This window comes from Martes martes (assembly GCF_963455335.1).
Source record: "Martes martes genome assembly, chromosome: 3".
NCBI classification, from domain to species: Eukaryota; Metazoa; Chordata; class Mammalia; order Carnivora; family Mustelidae; genus Martes; species Martes martes.
In genome coordinates this window covers 94,151,993-94,167,495 of record NC_137890.1, presented here as the reverse complement: position 1 = coordinate 94,167,495, position 15,503 = coordinate 94,151,993, and the positions used below count along the sequence as shown (strand labels likewise).

General features: G+C 54.3%; 2 protein-coding genes across 2 annotated transcripts in view; one reads left to right on the top strand and one right to left on the bottom strand.

Moving 5' to 3' along the window:
* The first annotated feature begins 2,828 nt into the window (after positions 1–2,828).
* TMEM37 (transmembrane protein 37) lies at positions 2,829–8,889 on the top strand. Its single transcript, XM_080798810.1, has 2 exons — positions 2,829–2,940; positions 8,024–8,889. The coding sequence occupies exons 1-2, from the start codon at positions 2,920–2,922 to the stop codon at positions 8,594–8,596; spliced, it is 594 nt and encodes a 197-aa protein (XP_080654936.1). The 5' UTR covers positions 2,829–2,919; the 3' UTR covers positions 8,597–8,889.
* A 1,861-nt stretch (positions 8,890–10,750) lies between these two features.
* The window catches only part of SCTR (secretin receptor), a 71,392-nt gene continuing 66,639 nt past the window's right edge, over positions 10,751–15,503 (bottom strand). Inside the window, exons 12-13 of the mRNA XM_080799483.1 lie at positions 12,370–12,411; positions 10,751–11,257 (exon numbers count right to left, since the gene is read on the bottom strand). Of these exons, the coding sequence (XP_080655609.1) occupies positions 11,087–11,257; positions 12,370–12,411 (213 nt within the window). The 3' untranslated portion in view covers positions 10,751–11,086. The remainder of the gene's footprint in view (positions 11,258–12,369; positions 12,412–15,503) is intronic.

Genomic DNA, 15,503 nt, shown 5'->3' with positions numbered 1-15,503 from the left:
GAATTGGGGATGCCAGGGAGGGAGCAGAAAAAAAAGGGCAAGCAGAATTTGACCCTAAACCCAAGCATTTTACCACTGACAGAGACTTTGTCTTTTTCTCCCTTGTCCCTCATTGGCCAGGATAGTGGTGGGTACATGGTAGGTATTCAACCAACTCATCCATGTACTCAGCGAATATTGAGCACTTACTATATGCCTGGCTCTGTCCTAGGCACCAGGGATATACCAGTGAGCATGCCAAGTCCTTGGCCCCTTGGAGCTTATGCTATAGAGGGAAAGGGGACGTGTGTGTGTGTGTGTGTGTGTTTGTGTGTGTGTGAGATTGGTGACTAGAGGTTTTAGATGTGGTGATCATGGTAAGCTTCCCTGACAAGGTCATCTCTAAGCCCAGACCTCAAAAGAGTGGTGAGGCAGGGAGCCTTACAGGTGTTTATTTTGAGGAAGTACATTTCAAACGAATTTTTTAAAAATGATTTTATTTATTTGACAGGGACAGCGAGAGAAGGAACACAAGCAGGGGGAGTGGGAGAAGGAGAGGCTGGCTTCCCACTGAGCAGGGAGCCTGATGCAGGGCTTGATCCCAGGACCCTGGGAACATGACCTGAGCCCAAGGCAGACGCTCAAGGACTGAGCCACCCAGGCACCCCACGAAGTACATTTCAGACAGAAAGCAACAAGTACAAAGGCCCAGAGGTGGGGGAGTGCTTGTTGACTGACCAGTAGATCTGTTACTTGTTGATTTATTAATCAGTACCTGTGTCTCTGCCTTGGAAGTCTCTGAGAACAATGCCTTGGTCTTTTTCACCAAACAAGAGTGATCGGAAGGGTGGAATGGGAGTCACTTCCTTCCTTTCCTTATGCCATCCCTCTTTTTCCAACACCGGCCCAGCCTAAAGCAGAGAAGTGGAAGGAACAGGTATTGAAGCTGTCACACTGCCTGGAGGAAAGGCAGAGAAAGTCAAGGAACAGGGCTCTTTCTGTGCTGTCCCCATGCTATTTCTGCTTTTAATTCCTGGGGGGCCCACCCCATCACCCCACCCCTCATCTCTGCCCCTGCTATAGCCCCCAATGGCATGGGGAGCTCCTTGCCCCTCCAGATGATCATCTCCTGGAGAGTTATTTGCCTCTCTCACCATCTCAGCAGGGATTAAGGGTACCTCAAGGGGGTGCTGTGCGCCCACTCGGCCCCAAGCCCTGGGCACCAAGGAAGTATCTAGTAAACTCCAGGATTCTAGAATGCAAAGGACCGGCCCAGGTGACCAGCTCCCAGACTTGATGCCTGGTTCTCAGCACAAACTCCACCCAGACTCCTGGCTGTGCCCCAGCCTTCCTATGACAGTAAAATGACAGTCACTTCCTCCTTATGATTTCTAAGCCGTTTCTCTTCTCTAGCAATCTTGCTGATGAGACATATTCTAAATTCCACTGATTCAAGACTTTCTGTTCTTACCAAGGAAGCATAACAGGCAATGTATTCCCAAACATGCCTGACCACACATGGAATCTTAGAAGGCATGTGAACCCACACGGTAGGGGACGGGTCAGCCATCCTGACAGTTCTTCCTGATTTTGAGTCCAGGCACTCCCCTCTAGGTCAAGTGAAATTCTTCGAGCCCCAGAAACCCCAGAAAGTCCCTCCCACAGAGCATCCTAGGGCTCTGGAAAGGGAACCCCAACAGGGCCAGGTCCTGTGTGAGGCCCTCCTCTAGAGCCTAGGGCTCTGGAGGAAGGAGAGCCTGGCTTCTGGGGGCTGCAAGTGGAGGAGAAGGCAGGTGAGAGCCACGGAAGGAAGGCCTCCCCTCCAGCAGAGAGGGGCCTTCCTGGCTGGGCCTGGCCAGCTGCCCTTTGCTTAGCTCAATGGTTCTCCTTTCATGGCTCCCAGACCAGGGGGAGCCACAGCCCCCTGCTGGAAACACACACACACACAGGGTGGGGTCTTGCCCTCCACCTACTCCATCAGAAATTTGGGAGTGGGGCCCAGCAATCTGAGTTTTAATAAGCACTCCCCCCCACCCCAACCAGTGATTTTGGTGTATCAGTGTGGGAAGAGGAGAAATCTGGACTGGGATGGGCAATTATGTCCAGTCCTGGCTCTCTGCTGGACTTCAACCTGCGAGGCTTTGAGTGACTTTTGTTGTGTCCTGTTTGCCTTTTCAGTGGTCCCTGGAGCCAGGAAGTAGCCAGTTTGTATATCCCCCTTTGGGGGAGACAAAACCGATGCAAGGACTGCCCCCAGAAAGTTCCACTACGTTTATACTTACTGCGGGCCTCGGAAGACCCCGACCTTTCACAGATATTTTATTTATTGACCCTGGCTCAGAGACGTTACACAAGTAGCCCAAGGCCACACAGTGGGTGACGAAGGCAGCAGAGCCCGGGCGCGGACCTCGCCTCTCTGGACCTTACCGCCCCCTCCGGACAAGCTGGGACTGGAACCCACACTTGTGGCGCCCGCTTGGCCCTTCCTTGAGGAATCAGAGCCCCAGGAGTAGTCGCCCCCCTAGGTTCAGCAGCAAGGAAGTTAACTCCCGGCGTCGAAGTCAGCCGGGTCAGCTCTCCCGCAAGTGCCGGATCCTCCTCCCTCAGACTGTGGGGGGTGGGGGTGGGGGACCCTAGCCGGCTCAGGCCTGGTCCGCGCCCCCTAGTCCGGAGCCCTCCCTCCCGGCCCCTGCCCCTGCCCCTGCCCGGGGGCTCCTCCGGGCCGCCGGCGCTGACTCAGCGTAAACCGAGCCGCAAAGGGCGGCGGGGCCAGACGCGCCCGCCCCGGGCTCCAGTGCTACGCTTTGATTGCCCCGTCCCTCTCCCCCGCCCTCCAGCCTCCCCGCTCCGCCCCCGGGGAGAGGTCCAGACCCAAAGCTGCAGCGGCCGCGGAGCGGCTGGAGGGCGCGAGGAGGAGCGCGCGACCGAGCCCGGCGCAGCATGACTGCCATCGCCGTGCAGGTAACCCCGGGGACCTGGCGGGGCGCTGAGCCGGCTGCCCCCGAGCGCCCCGGGGCTCTGCTCCACCGGGAGGCCGGACGAGACTTTGCGCGGAGCACCAGACCCAGCCCCGCGGGAAGACGGGGTTGCCGGGAGTGCCCCGTCGTGCCAGCGCTCTGTTGCGAGCTTGCGGGGCTCGGAGGAAGGTGGGCCGGAAGCAACCTGGGGCCCCCGCCCTGCCCCCCGATGCCCCAGCCCAGTGCTACTCCTGCGCGAGGTCTCCTGCGGTCCCGCAAGCCCCCGTGGCTCCCAAGCTTCTTGGAGTGGATTTTTCTGCTTCTCTTTGGGGTCACCAGTAACCGTGGTGAGGCTCACCAGAGCCTTTTTAAAAGGGAGGGGTGCGTCTGGGGTGGAGGAATGGGCACAGTCCGCTTGCAAAGTGAGGCATGTCTTGTGTAACGTGAGGATGCGTCTCCGGAGAAGCGGGAACTTTCTTGGGGAGGGGCCAGAAAGCCCACCTCCCAGACGCGTCTCGGGTGCTGGCGCGGGGACGCACTCTTTGGTGCGCGCGGATACTTTATTAATAGAGAAGGCTGTAGCGAGGGGAGGTACCTGCATCCCGGAAGGTTTGATTTCTCAGGCTGATGAAAGATGGCTTTGTTGACTGAGAACCTACCCGTTCCTGCCCCCTTCCTCGGGCGCGCTGCTGTCCAAAGGCAACTCAGTGGCGGGACCGCTAGGCTACCCTGAGAGCGAACTTCTCCGCCGAGGCATTTCACCAGCTCGCCCCGTCCCGAGTCTTCAGGCGGACAATCCTAACGATGGGAGAGGCTCGTTGACTTTGCATGCAGATGCCCAAAGCCCCGCACCCCAACATTGACTCTAGTAGATGCTGTTCTGCCCAGTTTATAGACAAAATAACTGAGGCTCAGAGGTGAAGTAGCCAGCCCACTGCAGCCGGCTAAGCGACATAATCGAGATTCAAAGCAGGACTTCTTGGCTCCGAATCCTACTTGCCCTTTCTGCTTTTTACTAGCAGGAGAAACCCTACCCACCAGTCACACCCCCCACCCCCAAACCCCATCTAGCCAGGACACAGCAGCCTGTGCTTCCTCTTTGTTCTGGATCAGAACCTTGAGTCTTCAGGGGGAGCGTCTGGGACAGGGCCTGGGGAGAAGGGGACCCGCAGCGAAGGGTGGGACCGGGTGTGGTTTCTTCCCTCCGGAAGCCCCGCGGTCCACTGCGGACAGAGACTTGTAAACAAGGATTTAGAAGACCTGTGAGGAAGTGAGTGCTAAATTAAGAGGTGCAGAATGGGCTGGCTGGATTAACAGGGTGGGGCTTTGTGTGCTGGGCCCCTCGGGGCCAGAAGACTGGTAGCAGGTGAGGGACCTCCGTAGCGCTTGGAGAGACAGGGAGGGCCACGGGTAGGGTGGCGCGCAGCCCAGGCTGCCCTGCAGGGTGGGCGCACTGGGTGCTGTCCCTTGCAGTCGCTGATTGTGGCTGCTCTTTTCCGAGCCCCTTAAAGCTGTGCCAGGGGCTGTTTTTAGCTCTTGTGATAATTTCTTCCTGCCCTACCCTGAGGAAGACCGCTGTATCTTCCTTTATGGTAAGAAAACCCCCGAGAGAGGGGATGCATGCATGCCAGAGCACAGACAGCAAAAAGCAGGCTCGATGGGGTTCTGCAGGCCAAGTCTTTAGGAAGCTGGCTAAGAAGTTTCTGGTTAATAATGATGGGGGCTTGACCTGGGCCTGTGCAGAGTGGGCATGTAAGGGGGTGGGGGGAGAGGTTGTTGGGGATGTGAGCAGGGCCTCTGGGGTTGAGGGGAGCCGGTGGGGTCCTGGGGTATAGAGGAAAAGAAGACCTTGCCATCGGACTCGGTGGTGCAGGAATATCGAGTGACCCTGTCCTGAACATAGAATCATTTGGGTTTAGAGATGGAAAAGAGAAACACATTTTTTCGCAGAGGAAAAGAGATTTAAGTGCCTTGGCCAACGTCCCACAGCTGGAGGCCGGCAGGGCAGGGGCAGCTCTAGACAGCCTTGATTCCCTTTTGTCCATTGGCCCTCAGCTGAGCACACTGCTGCGAGCTGCCCTCAGGGAGGAGGTTTCAGGCCCTGGGTCACTGCAAGTCTGAAGAGCTGCGAGTGGGGCAGGACGGAATGAAAACTCCAGAATGCATTCTTCTTATTGCTCATATTATCAGAGGTCCCCAAGTACCTTTACATACGTGATCTCATTTAATCCTTGGGAGTTTTCTTGGTGATCAGAGAGTTTACAAGAAGGCCTGCACTGAGGTGGGAGGGGAAAGAAATGAAATGACCTGAGCTGTTTTCTCTTTGATCCCAGTGTGGTGTCTGAAGGGTTGGAGACTAAAGTCCAGTCTGTGCCCAAGGCAGGTGGGGCTGAGCAGGGCACAGAATATACCTGTTCTCTGGGTCCTGGGTCCTGTGTTTCGTGACTTGATTGGGGTCTTGCATCTGGGGCTTTCCCATCTCCCGACCTTACCAACCGACTTTCTAGGGGCCTTTCCTAACCCGGCCAGGTAACTTCCTGGCACTTGGTCTCCTGCAGGGGTCGCCAACTCCATTTTGTAGATGAGACCCGAGGGCCAGAGAGGCTCAGAGAAACACTATGGACAAACCCAAGGACAAACACCTTTAATGGTTTGTAGACACAGAAGTTTCAAGATTTCCTTAGTCTGTTTCTTAGCAGAAAAGCCATTTGGTTTGGTTTTGTTGTTGTTTTCTGATGAAATCCAACACAGACTCCTAGGCTCCCAGTGTCTCCAGCAGGTAAGACGGGCCTGTTGTGGTTGAGGTGGGGAAGCATTCCTAGCTGGCCCACGCAGCATCCTCCGCCCCCGTTTCAGCCCCCTGGAAGCCGCTTAGGAAGCAAGGGGTCCTCGTTTGAGAACCACAGCCAACTCCACTGGAGTGTTCTTTATAACATCCCAGACTACCTTTGTCTGGGGGTGCGAGTTGGGGCCCTGACCCTGCTTTGGGCATCCCTCTGCACTGTCCACTCCTCTTCCTCACCAGTCGTACTGAGCCGCTAACACAAAGGCCCCCATCACTGTGTGTTGGGTCACTATGTGTTGGCCGGACACATCCCACGCCCAGTTTTGCAGGCAGCCATAACAGTTTTTTTACTGTGATTTAGGTGAGTGATGTTGGGGAGGGCATCTGACCTCTGCGTGACATAGTTTCCCTCCTTACACACCCCCGGTGGAGCTCCCTACTCAACCAGTCTCACAGGTTTGAGTAAAATAGGGCCCTGCTTTGGTAGAAGTGATGAAAGCAAACCAGGTCCTTATTCTTTTATCCCTCGGGCTGAAATTTAGCAGTGACTCTTGCTTGGGTGGGCAGGTTAGCCACCCACCTGATGTTCCTGCTGGGGCTGTGACAGCAGGAGTCTCCTTGGAGCATGGCTTTGCTTTCTGTTACCACCGATTGCTTCTGGAAGCCTCCCTTCGCACATGGTATAGGGAGCACACTGTACGTAGTCCCTGTCTGGTTTCCCCGCAGTGACAGATGCACGTGACTCCCCGCTTTGCTTGCCTCCCAGACTGGGCTGTCGCCTGGGTTGCTTCCATATACGCTGTAAAGGGGGGTAACTTATGACTGGGCAGGAGACTCATTGAGAGGGAGCTTCGGATGGCAGGGACAGTGGGGGCAATGACTGTTCATTCATCCTGCGGCTCCACTCAAACGCTCACTGAATGCCCAGGTTGGGCTCTGCGCCACGGACCAAAGATGCCTAATTGGGGGGCCCTGCCCTCTTGGAGAGCACAGTGTCTGCATGCAACAGGCAATATATAATCAGTACAAGTCAGAAGGGAGCGGATGACTGGTGGTCAGAACAGTGAAGAAGACAGAGCCCCTGACAGGAAGAGACCTGGTTTGGGTGGGGTTGGGGAGGCAGGAAAGCTCTCTGTGAGTAAGGCACATTTCCACAGAGATGCGAAGACTGGAGAAAAGGAAGTAGCCTGGAACCTTTTAGGTGGGGGGGGCCAGTAGGTCTGAGGAACAAAGTTCTAGGCTTTGTCTTTCGGTCTGGGTCTTTGGGTCTGTCTTCGGGTCTGCTACGTCTGAGCAAAGGGGCCAGGAAGAGTGTGCTGGGGGGAGAAGTGGGAGAGGGAGGCAGGGCAGAAGGAGCAGGGCTTGTGGGCAGTGGTAAGGAGTTTGACTCTTTGCAGTATTTTTCTTCTTATGCTTTCTGCTTGGGGATGGAACCCATACCTGGTGGTGTCCCAGGGCTGTGAGATAAGGGACACCTCACTGGATGCCTGGCCCAGTTTGCCAGAAGGGAGGGGCAGGTGCACCCTTCAGGGCTGGAAAGAGCCTCAGCGGCCTCTCCACGCCCAGAAGCTACTAGACAGACATACTGATTGACAAACTCTGGGTGGGGTTCAGGTTCAGGCTGAACAAGACTGAAGGGCAAAGTGCAAACATCATTCTCAGTACTGAGGAAAACAAGGTAATAACACGGAGTCTGGTACGTGCAGAACCAGCTGGGTGGAGATTAGGGTAAAACTGAAGTGTCCTGGGAAGTCCTGGGAGAGTGGGAATGTAGCTTGTATTAGCATGCTAATTAAAAAAAAATACTAATAATCCGGTGCTCAGATTCTTGCTTTGTGTACAAAGAAACCCAGGGGGTACTGCAAATTCAAGGTCACACTAGCCTGGCCTGACAAGTTTACTGAATTCAGAACTGACTAGGATCTGCCAACCTGCTAGTCAATGGAATTTGGGTCTCTTATTTGTGGAGATCATTAAAGAAAGGTCGGGAACTTTTCATGCCTGATGAATAGTTGGGACATTCGGTGCTTCTAGGTCTTGAATGGAGGCCAGGGAGCAGGTGGAATGGGGGAAAGTCTCCCCAAGGAGGTGGGTCTGTGCTGAAAGATAAGGAGGAGGGGGGACAGAAGCTACTTGCAAAGGTTGGCATTCTGGGCCTTGAAGGCGACTACAGCAGAAATTAAGGCTTTGGGAAGCTTGGGGGCATGGACGAGGGTTTTTCCTGAAGAGGTTGGAGGAGTGGGGTTTTCCTGAAGAGGTTGCAGGGCCCTCTCCCTAACATGCCCTCCATGGTGTCTTCCAGGCCCAGAGGCTGCTGGCCCAGAGGAGGCCCCAGCGGCCCTTCTTGGAATCCTTCATCCGGGCCCTCATCATTGTCTGCGCTGCCCTGGCCTTGGTCCTCTCCTCCGTCTCCATCTGCGATGGCCACTGGCTGCTGGATGAAGACCGCCTCTTCGGGCTCTGGCACTTCTGCACTTCCTCCAACCAGACCGGGACACACTGTCTCAGAGACCTGAGTCGGGCGCATGTGCCCGGGCTGGCCGTGGGCATGGTCCTGGCCCGCAGTGTGGGCGCCTTGGCTGTGGTGGCTGCTATTTTGGGCCTAGAGCTCCTCATGGTGTCCCAGGTGTGTGAAGACCTCCACTCACGGCGCAAGTGGGCCATGGGCTCTGTCGTCCTCCTCATCTCCTTCATCCTCTCCTCCGGGGGGCTCCTGAGTTTCGTGATCCTCCTCTGGAACCATGTCACACTCACTGGCTTCACCCTGATGTTCTGGTGCGAGTTCACGGCCTCCTTCCTCTTCTTTCTGAATGCCATCAGTGGCCTGCACTTAAGCAGCATCACCCACCCCTGGGGCCAACCAAGGAAATTTTAGGCCCCCTCCTAAATCCGAGGACTTTGGTTTCTGCAAGAAAGTGTGGTCAAGATGGGACTTTTCCAACATGAGACCTCCGGTGGGGGTGGGGTGGGTGGGGGGGGCGGGAGGGTGGGGCAATGACCTTGCAACTGCTGTCTCTCAGCCAATAACCTTTCGGGTGGTTGGCCAGAATCAACCCAGCGGCCTTTGCAGCTGGCCTGCGGGGGCCAGAGGCCAGGACCGTGCTTCAGTGCCCCCGACTGCCTGGGCTTAGCCAAGTTAGTAGGATGTTGGTTTTAGAAGAAGTAACATGTTTTAAAAAACCCTTTTCTTGAATCCTTCTTCCCAGGATGGGAATAGATTTGCAAGCAGCATGGGAACCGGTACCTGGGCTGGCTGCAGAGCTAAGTGCGGCCCCCACTTGTTTTGTTGACTCTGTGCCAGGATACAGGCTCTGGGGTCTCCTGGGGTTGCCCAGAGTGGATCATTCCTCCAGCGAAGCATATCTAGGCGGTGCCTCAGACTTTTCTTCCACCAGCTCAAAGGGCCTTATGGGCACATTTCCCTGCTGTAGCTTTGGTTATGCCAGGGACACAGAATTCTGGATTCCCTCGATTTCTTGCATATGCTGGGTTTTCAAACCATCTGATACGATTTGAACCCTGCCCTTCTGGTGAGGGGGGTGCATAATCCTTGAACTTCCAGCAGCCAGCTATCCCGTCTGGGAATCCTGCCCGAACCCTTCCAGCAAGCTTCCCAGGACGGCCCTCTAGCCTTCCAATACTTCTCGTAGCCTCCTCCCGAGGCAAGGGTGTGTGCGTGTCTGGCTTTGATAAGGGCCAAGATGGCATCGGGTACCATTTTTGATTCCAGAGCACATTTCCAAAGAGCACATATCTGGACCTGCCAAACCCCAGGGGGTCAAGGGGCCTTGGCAGGCCTTGAGTAATGATTAACAGCCATCCTGGGGATGAGTGCAGGTGAAGGGGACCAGGGACCAGTGGAGATTTCCATCCTCGCCCTCAGATGTGCATTTCCGGGTAACCAGTTGCCCCCTTTCCGGTGTCTTGTTTCTGCCCCTGGAGCTGAGGTTTCTGCCCTCAGCCATTTCATTCCACACTAGTGCCTTCCCTCTGCACTGGATCTGCTCTGGCGGCTGCTCCTGGCACGGATCTTTAGTCTCTGCCCCGCCCTGGTCACTGCAGATTCCCCTTCCTGGGATGGGTGCTCCAGTCTGTCTCTTGTGGGTTTTTAAAAAAAACTTTGATTCCTAAATGTATATGGAGTCCATGGAGATCACTGTAGAAATGTGTCATGGGCCAACCTGTTTTTCAGAGAGCGGAACTCATCAACCAGACAGGCTGGGTTCTCAGCACTGGGAAATAAGCACCAGACCTTTCCTTCCAGGAGTGTTCACCAAGCGCAAAGGAGTGAACTTCTTGTCTCTGCGGTGGGGAGGTGCAGAGGTGGGAAGCCAGGCCCCTGAGCGGGACGGCACTTGTCCATGGTCACCCGCCAGCAAGATGCCTTTTCTATGTTGAGGCTTCTGTCCAGAATGCTTTCCCCGCGGAACACTGGGAGGCTTTGTTTTATAAAAGGATTCAAATGTTCAGTTCACTTTCATCCTTAACATGGTTGGTGGGGAGGGAGTACTCACAGTCAAAAGAACTGAGATCCAGAGAATAAAGGGGAGACAGATCTCCATAAGACAGGGAGGCAGGCGCCTGTACCCCGCCCAAGAGTGAGGAGACAGATGGAGCCTCGGAGCAGGGATTTGAAACCAAAGGCGCTGGACTGAACTGCAGCCCCTTCCTGCTGAGTATCTCAGGCAAGTCATGGGACCTTGGTGAACCTGTTTCTCTTTTCTGTCCCATGGAATCATGACCCATTCCCAGCTATTCTGCCCCCAGGGCTGTAGATAACTGAAAGCAGGAGGAGGAGAGGGGTGCCTTGTACCATGCTAGGGTTACTAAGGAAGCTGGGGGTCTTGGGGCTCTCTTGGGCTCGCTGACTTGGTCAGATGAACTTAGTTGCCTTGAGGTTGTAGGGTCGGAGCTACTAGACAGGTGAGTTATAGGGAGGGTCCACCTAGGGCTAAGAGTCTCCCATTTCTCCTGTTTCCTGCGCTTCAAACTTACCCTGGAAACTCCAGGAAGGAGTAGGAAAGTGAGTGGGAGTGTCGTCCTTCACTTTTTGTCTCAAGGGCCAAAAGAGTGGGCAGTTACAGACCAAACCTGTCCCAGCTACCATTTATTTCCCTGTCCTCTTCTGAAGCCCCTGACTCGGGCGCTCTTCCTGCCCCATGGTGCCCTCACTCCTTTCAGTTCTAAGGATCCTTATCAGCAGAGCCCCCTCCGCATCCCAAGGCTCAGGGGAGGCGGATCGTTAGTCACAGGAGAAAGCAGGTGATGTCTGCTGAGAAGACGGGTCCGGGACCGTCCCTCAGCAGTGTCTGGCCGCCTCATGACCCGCCTTGGCATCTGTCCCATGGATGGCCCTGCTCCAGACTCAGATGACACTGTTCCTGCAGGTGGCCCGGCTCTGCTCTGAGGTGCTGGCCTTGGTGCTGTGGGTAAGGCCGCTGGAGCCGTTGCTGAAGGAGGAGCTGAGGGCCATGGGGCGCAGTAGGGACTCGCGAAGGTGCCACTGGTGCCACTTTTTCTGAACCTCCAGCTGCACCTGCCCCAGAGACCAGCCGTCAGCCATGGAGACAGGCACCCAGGGCCCATAGGCCCGTTCGCTCACCCAGGTCCTTGGGACAGGCCCTGCCTCTCCTGCCCAGGGGGTCCTGCCTTCCCCTCTCCCACAGGCCACTCAGATGGGCCATTTCCAGCTCCAATGTCCAGTAGGGATCAAGGGCCCTCTCTCATCTGGACACTTCCTCCATCTGTCACCTTACAACGTGTGTCCCGACGAAGGGGCTTTGGGGTGTTCTCACAAATTCCAGCACTCCCAATGTCCAGATCATCATCCAGGACAATGGGACCCATTCTCATACAGCCACCCTAGCTCAGACCTTATCTGGGGACCCTGGAGTTGCTCTCTGGAACTTTCCTTCACAGTTCCCAAATGTAACAGCCCAAACCTTTGAAGCCAGGCTTCAGACTAGACTTTTTGGAAAACAAGAGGTTCTTCCCATCCAAGTGTGGCGAACCAGATAAATGGTCAGCTGTTACAGGAAAGCCTGCCTTGAGTGAGGCACTATTTGACTAATGTGGGTTACGTGGCTTGTGTGTGTCCCCATCCAAATGCTCTGGGTAGGGGCAGAGACCTTAAGGTTAAGTGTGCAGCCCTCTCAGGGAGTCAACACTCTTGTGGGGTTCAGTGAGCAACTGAGTGTCAGAGATGGCATTGTTGAGTCTCTCATTTAACAGATGGGAAGACTGAGGTCCAGAGAAGGACAGTGAGCAGGATCCCCCATCAGGCAAGCAGCAGAGCAGTCAGGAGCCTGGGTTTTTGTTGGGGTGCCTGCACTTGTCTCTAGTTCATGGACTTGCTCAAGGATAAGAATCGCCTGGAATGCTTGTTAAACATTTTCAGGCTCCAACCCAGACATACAGAATCCTTCTTTTGCTGAATTGGAAATAGGGGCGGGGTGGGGGAGGAGTAGGGCCCAGAAATTGTTTTAACTGGGCCTCCTCGTGCTTCAGGGCTCCTAGGAAGTAAGCTCCGGAGACCCAGGCCTCCCCCAGCCACACATCCATCTCTCCCCACCACCCCTTCCAGGGAGCTTCTGAGCAGGAATCCTGTGGCTAGGGAGCTCCTCCTTCCAGGCAGCCAAGCTCACTCACCTCCCCGTTGAGGAAACAGTAGAGGACCGCCACCACCAGGCCCTGGAGAGGGGTCAGAGGCAGCGGGGGGTCAGGGGAGGCCCTCCAGCACCCGGCCTCCTCCCTCCAACCTCCTCCCCATGTCCTTCAGTTGCCAGCCCCAGGCTTGCTTCCAGCGCTCCAGAACCTTCCCACACCTCTCACCCCATGGTGCCCCCGGCTGTGCTGGCTTCACTGGGCTCAGCTCTTTGGGGTGGGGCTTGGGTCTGGCCTGGCGGCCTTGCACACGTGGGATTTCAGAGGAGAAGCTGCTAACTTGGGCCCGTGGGGACTGGGTAAGTCACCTGAATTAGTAAGGTGGGCCATCTGGGAGAAACAGGGAGTGGCGGCCCCCGATGTGCACCTGTCCCTCAGGTAGGGGGTGGGGCCAGCCCATGGGACACCCTGTGCCCCCTGTGGGTGGACTTACTTTCCAGATAAGCTGGAAGTTGGGACACGGGCAACAGTTCAGAATGAAACACGGATGTGTGAGCGTGATGTTGGGACCAAGCCCAAGTGTAGATTCTGGCCAGCGAGGAGTGGGCTGTGACTTCTCTGCTTACATCACCTTGGCTAGGGACCCTGAGGCTGTATACACTTTATGGGGTAGGGGTCAGTGCCTGTTAGGACCCTCCCTCCCTAGTACCTGAGCTCCTGTTTTCCCAGGCGTGCCTTCCCCTGTCCCCCAGTCCTAGCATGGAGCTCTGCCAGGGCAGGGACTCCAGTCTTGAGATGCAGGATTGGAGGCCCAGAGGCCTGCTGGGGACCATAAGCCATGGGCAGGGTCTCTGCAGTGTTGGTCCTGCTCGCTTCCTCAGGGACCCTCCTCCAACCCCCCTGCCCTTCCTTCTGCTCTGAGGGTTCCCCAGCTGGTGAGCACCCCCCCCCGCCAGAGGCCTGGGTGGCCTAGATCTGACCTCAGGAGGCCCTAACACCCCCTTCCGAGTCCTATCCAGGCCCTGAGTCCAAATGTCTGGGGATAATGTAGGTACACCAGCTTTGAAAACTCCTAGATGGTTCTAATGGGCATTCCCAGGTGGAAATCACTGTCTGGAGGTTGTGAGAGGCTTTGAGATGCGGCCTGGCCTGCATACTTTGGGGGTTCTGGGTTCCAGGTGCTTCATTTAATCCTTGCCGAAGTCCTAACAGGGAAGACCCCTGTCTCATGTGGGAAGAAACTGAGTCACAGGGGTTTCAGCAGGACAGGTGCTGTATGTGCTCGGCCCAGAGCTGGTGGTCTGGCTGCTGGCTGCGGGGGCCACCTCTCACTAGGCCCAGTGGTACCCGGGCCTCCGAGATGCTGGGACACATTTGCACAGTTCAGGTGAGGGTAGGAGCCCCGAGGGTGGGAAAGTTAGTTGTGCCCCAAGTATCCATAGTCCAGCAAGTTTAAGAAATTCCAATTTTTATACAATTGTTTAAAAATGAAGTCTTGGGAGAACTTTAATGAAGTGGAGAAATGTTCACAACAGGTTAGACAGAGAATTAGAACAAGCAAGACAAAAAACCACACACAACACGGCCTCAGTTAAATGGGCTGTGTCCTTGTGTGTGTGTCTTCCTGGGTAGGAAAGAGACTTAGAGCTTAGACATGAACCCACCATTACTTTAACCGGTTATTTCTGGGGTCATGAGATTACGGATGATTTTTTCTTTCCTTTTTTAACTATCCCTTATTTTTCAGATTTTCTAAAGTAAGTATTATTTCTACAGTCAGAAAAAGGAGATCAACTTTCTGGAAGTTTCCGGAAGCCTGTGACAGTGATAACATATGGTGGTTCTGTGTGTGTTGTTCTTTAAGCCCCTGTCTTCTAGAGATGCATATTAGAATATTTACATTTGAGTAAAACCATCCCTTTGATGTGCTTCAAATGGTGGGGGATGGTGTGAAGGGAGCAGATGGAGACAGAGATGGAACCAGCCAGGCCTGGAGTGGGCAGTGGTCCCATGGGGTTCATGACTACTCTCTTTGCTTTAATATATGGGAAACATTTTCTATAATACAGGATTTTAAATATATATAAAATATATATTATAAATATTTTATATAGTATATATAAAATATATTTTTATTTTATATATTATATAAATATATTACAAATATAATTATAAAATATATATTTTTTAAATATATATAAAATATAAAATATTCATGTATAATATTTAATAAAATGGTATATATGTTTGTATGTGAACAAAGGTTAAAAAATGTCAAAGATCCGTTTCCTGTGTAAACATTTCTATGGGAACATTGGGAAAGCACTTTTGGTTTTCTCTTGACAAGTCATTTCCGTAGAAGCCAAATGGCTTTTGCTGGCAGGCCTGGGCCCCAACCACCAGCCCCAGCTCCAGGGGACAGGAAGTGCCCTTTCTATGTGAGGAGGCAGACCTGAGTCTCCGTGCTCTCAGTGAGCTTACTACCCATTTCTGGAAGCCAGATCGAGGTCTTCCATTCCTGTGGACCTGGAACCCCCACCCCTACTAAATGGGCCATTGTGTGAGTCCAGCCTCACCACACGGTACAAGAGCAGGTGGGCCTGAAAAGTTCCTTGGTCCAGAAACAAAGATTACACAAGAGGCTGGGTTCTCTGGAGGCCTGAAGCCCTGGCAGGGAGTGCTATGCACAGGAGATGCCCAGTGAGGGCAGAGGGGACAGCCCTGGAGTGGGGTCTGAAGGCAGGATTAGGACAAGACTGGACTCCATTCAAGAATGTGCTCCCAGTGATGGGTCCTTTCTGGAATCTGAAAGTGACAGGAGGGTGACCCTGACTGGACTCCCTGACCCCGAACCGAACTCAGGGACTCTGAGCCCCATCCTGAGACCAAAGCCTACCCCCTGAGGAGGACTTTGCAGGATAATCAGTGTTGTTGAGGACAGGCTGGCTTCTCGAGGAAAATTCCCCAGAGAGAAATTTCTCTCAGGCCCCAAAGCCTATCATATCTAGGCTTTCCCCAAGAATTAGCTGTTCCCGTTTACAAATATTGTAAATCTTGGAATGGATTGCATTTCTGTCTTTGCTTTGGCTACTGGGAAGCTCCAAACCAAATGTATGACCCATCTCTCCTACCTTCATAGTACTCTATTGAATTTGCTTCTCTGAACTCAATTTTGACTT

Coding starts and splice junctions, on each gene's coding strand:
- TMEM37 (XM_080798810.1), top strand. CDS start 2,920: ATGACTGCCATCGCCGTGCAG. Junction 2,941..8,023: donor TGACTGCCATCGCCGTGCAG/GTAACCCCGGGG, acceptor GGTGTCTTCCAG/GCCCAGAGGCTGCTGGCCCA.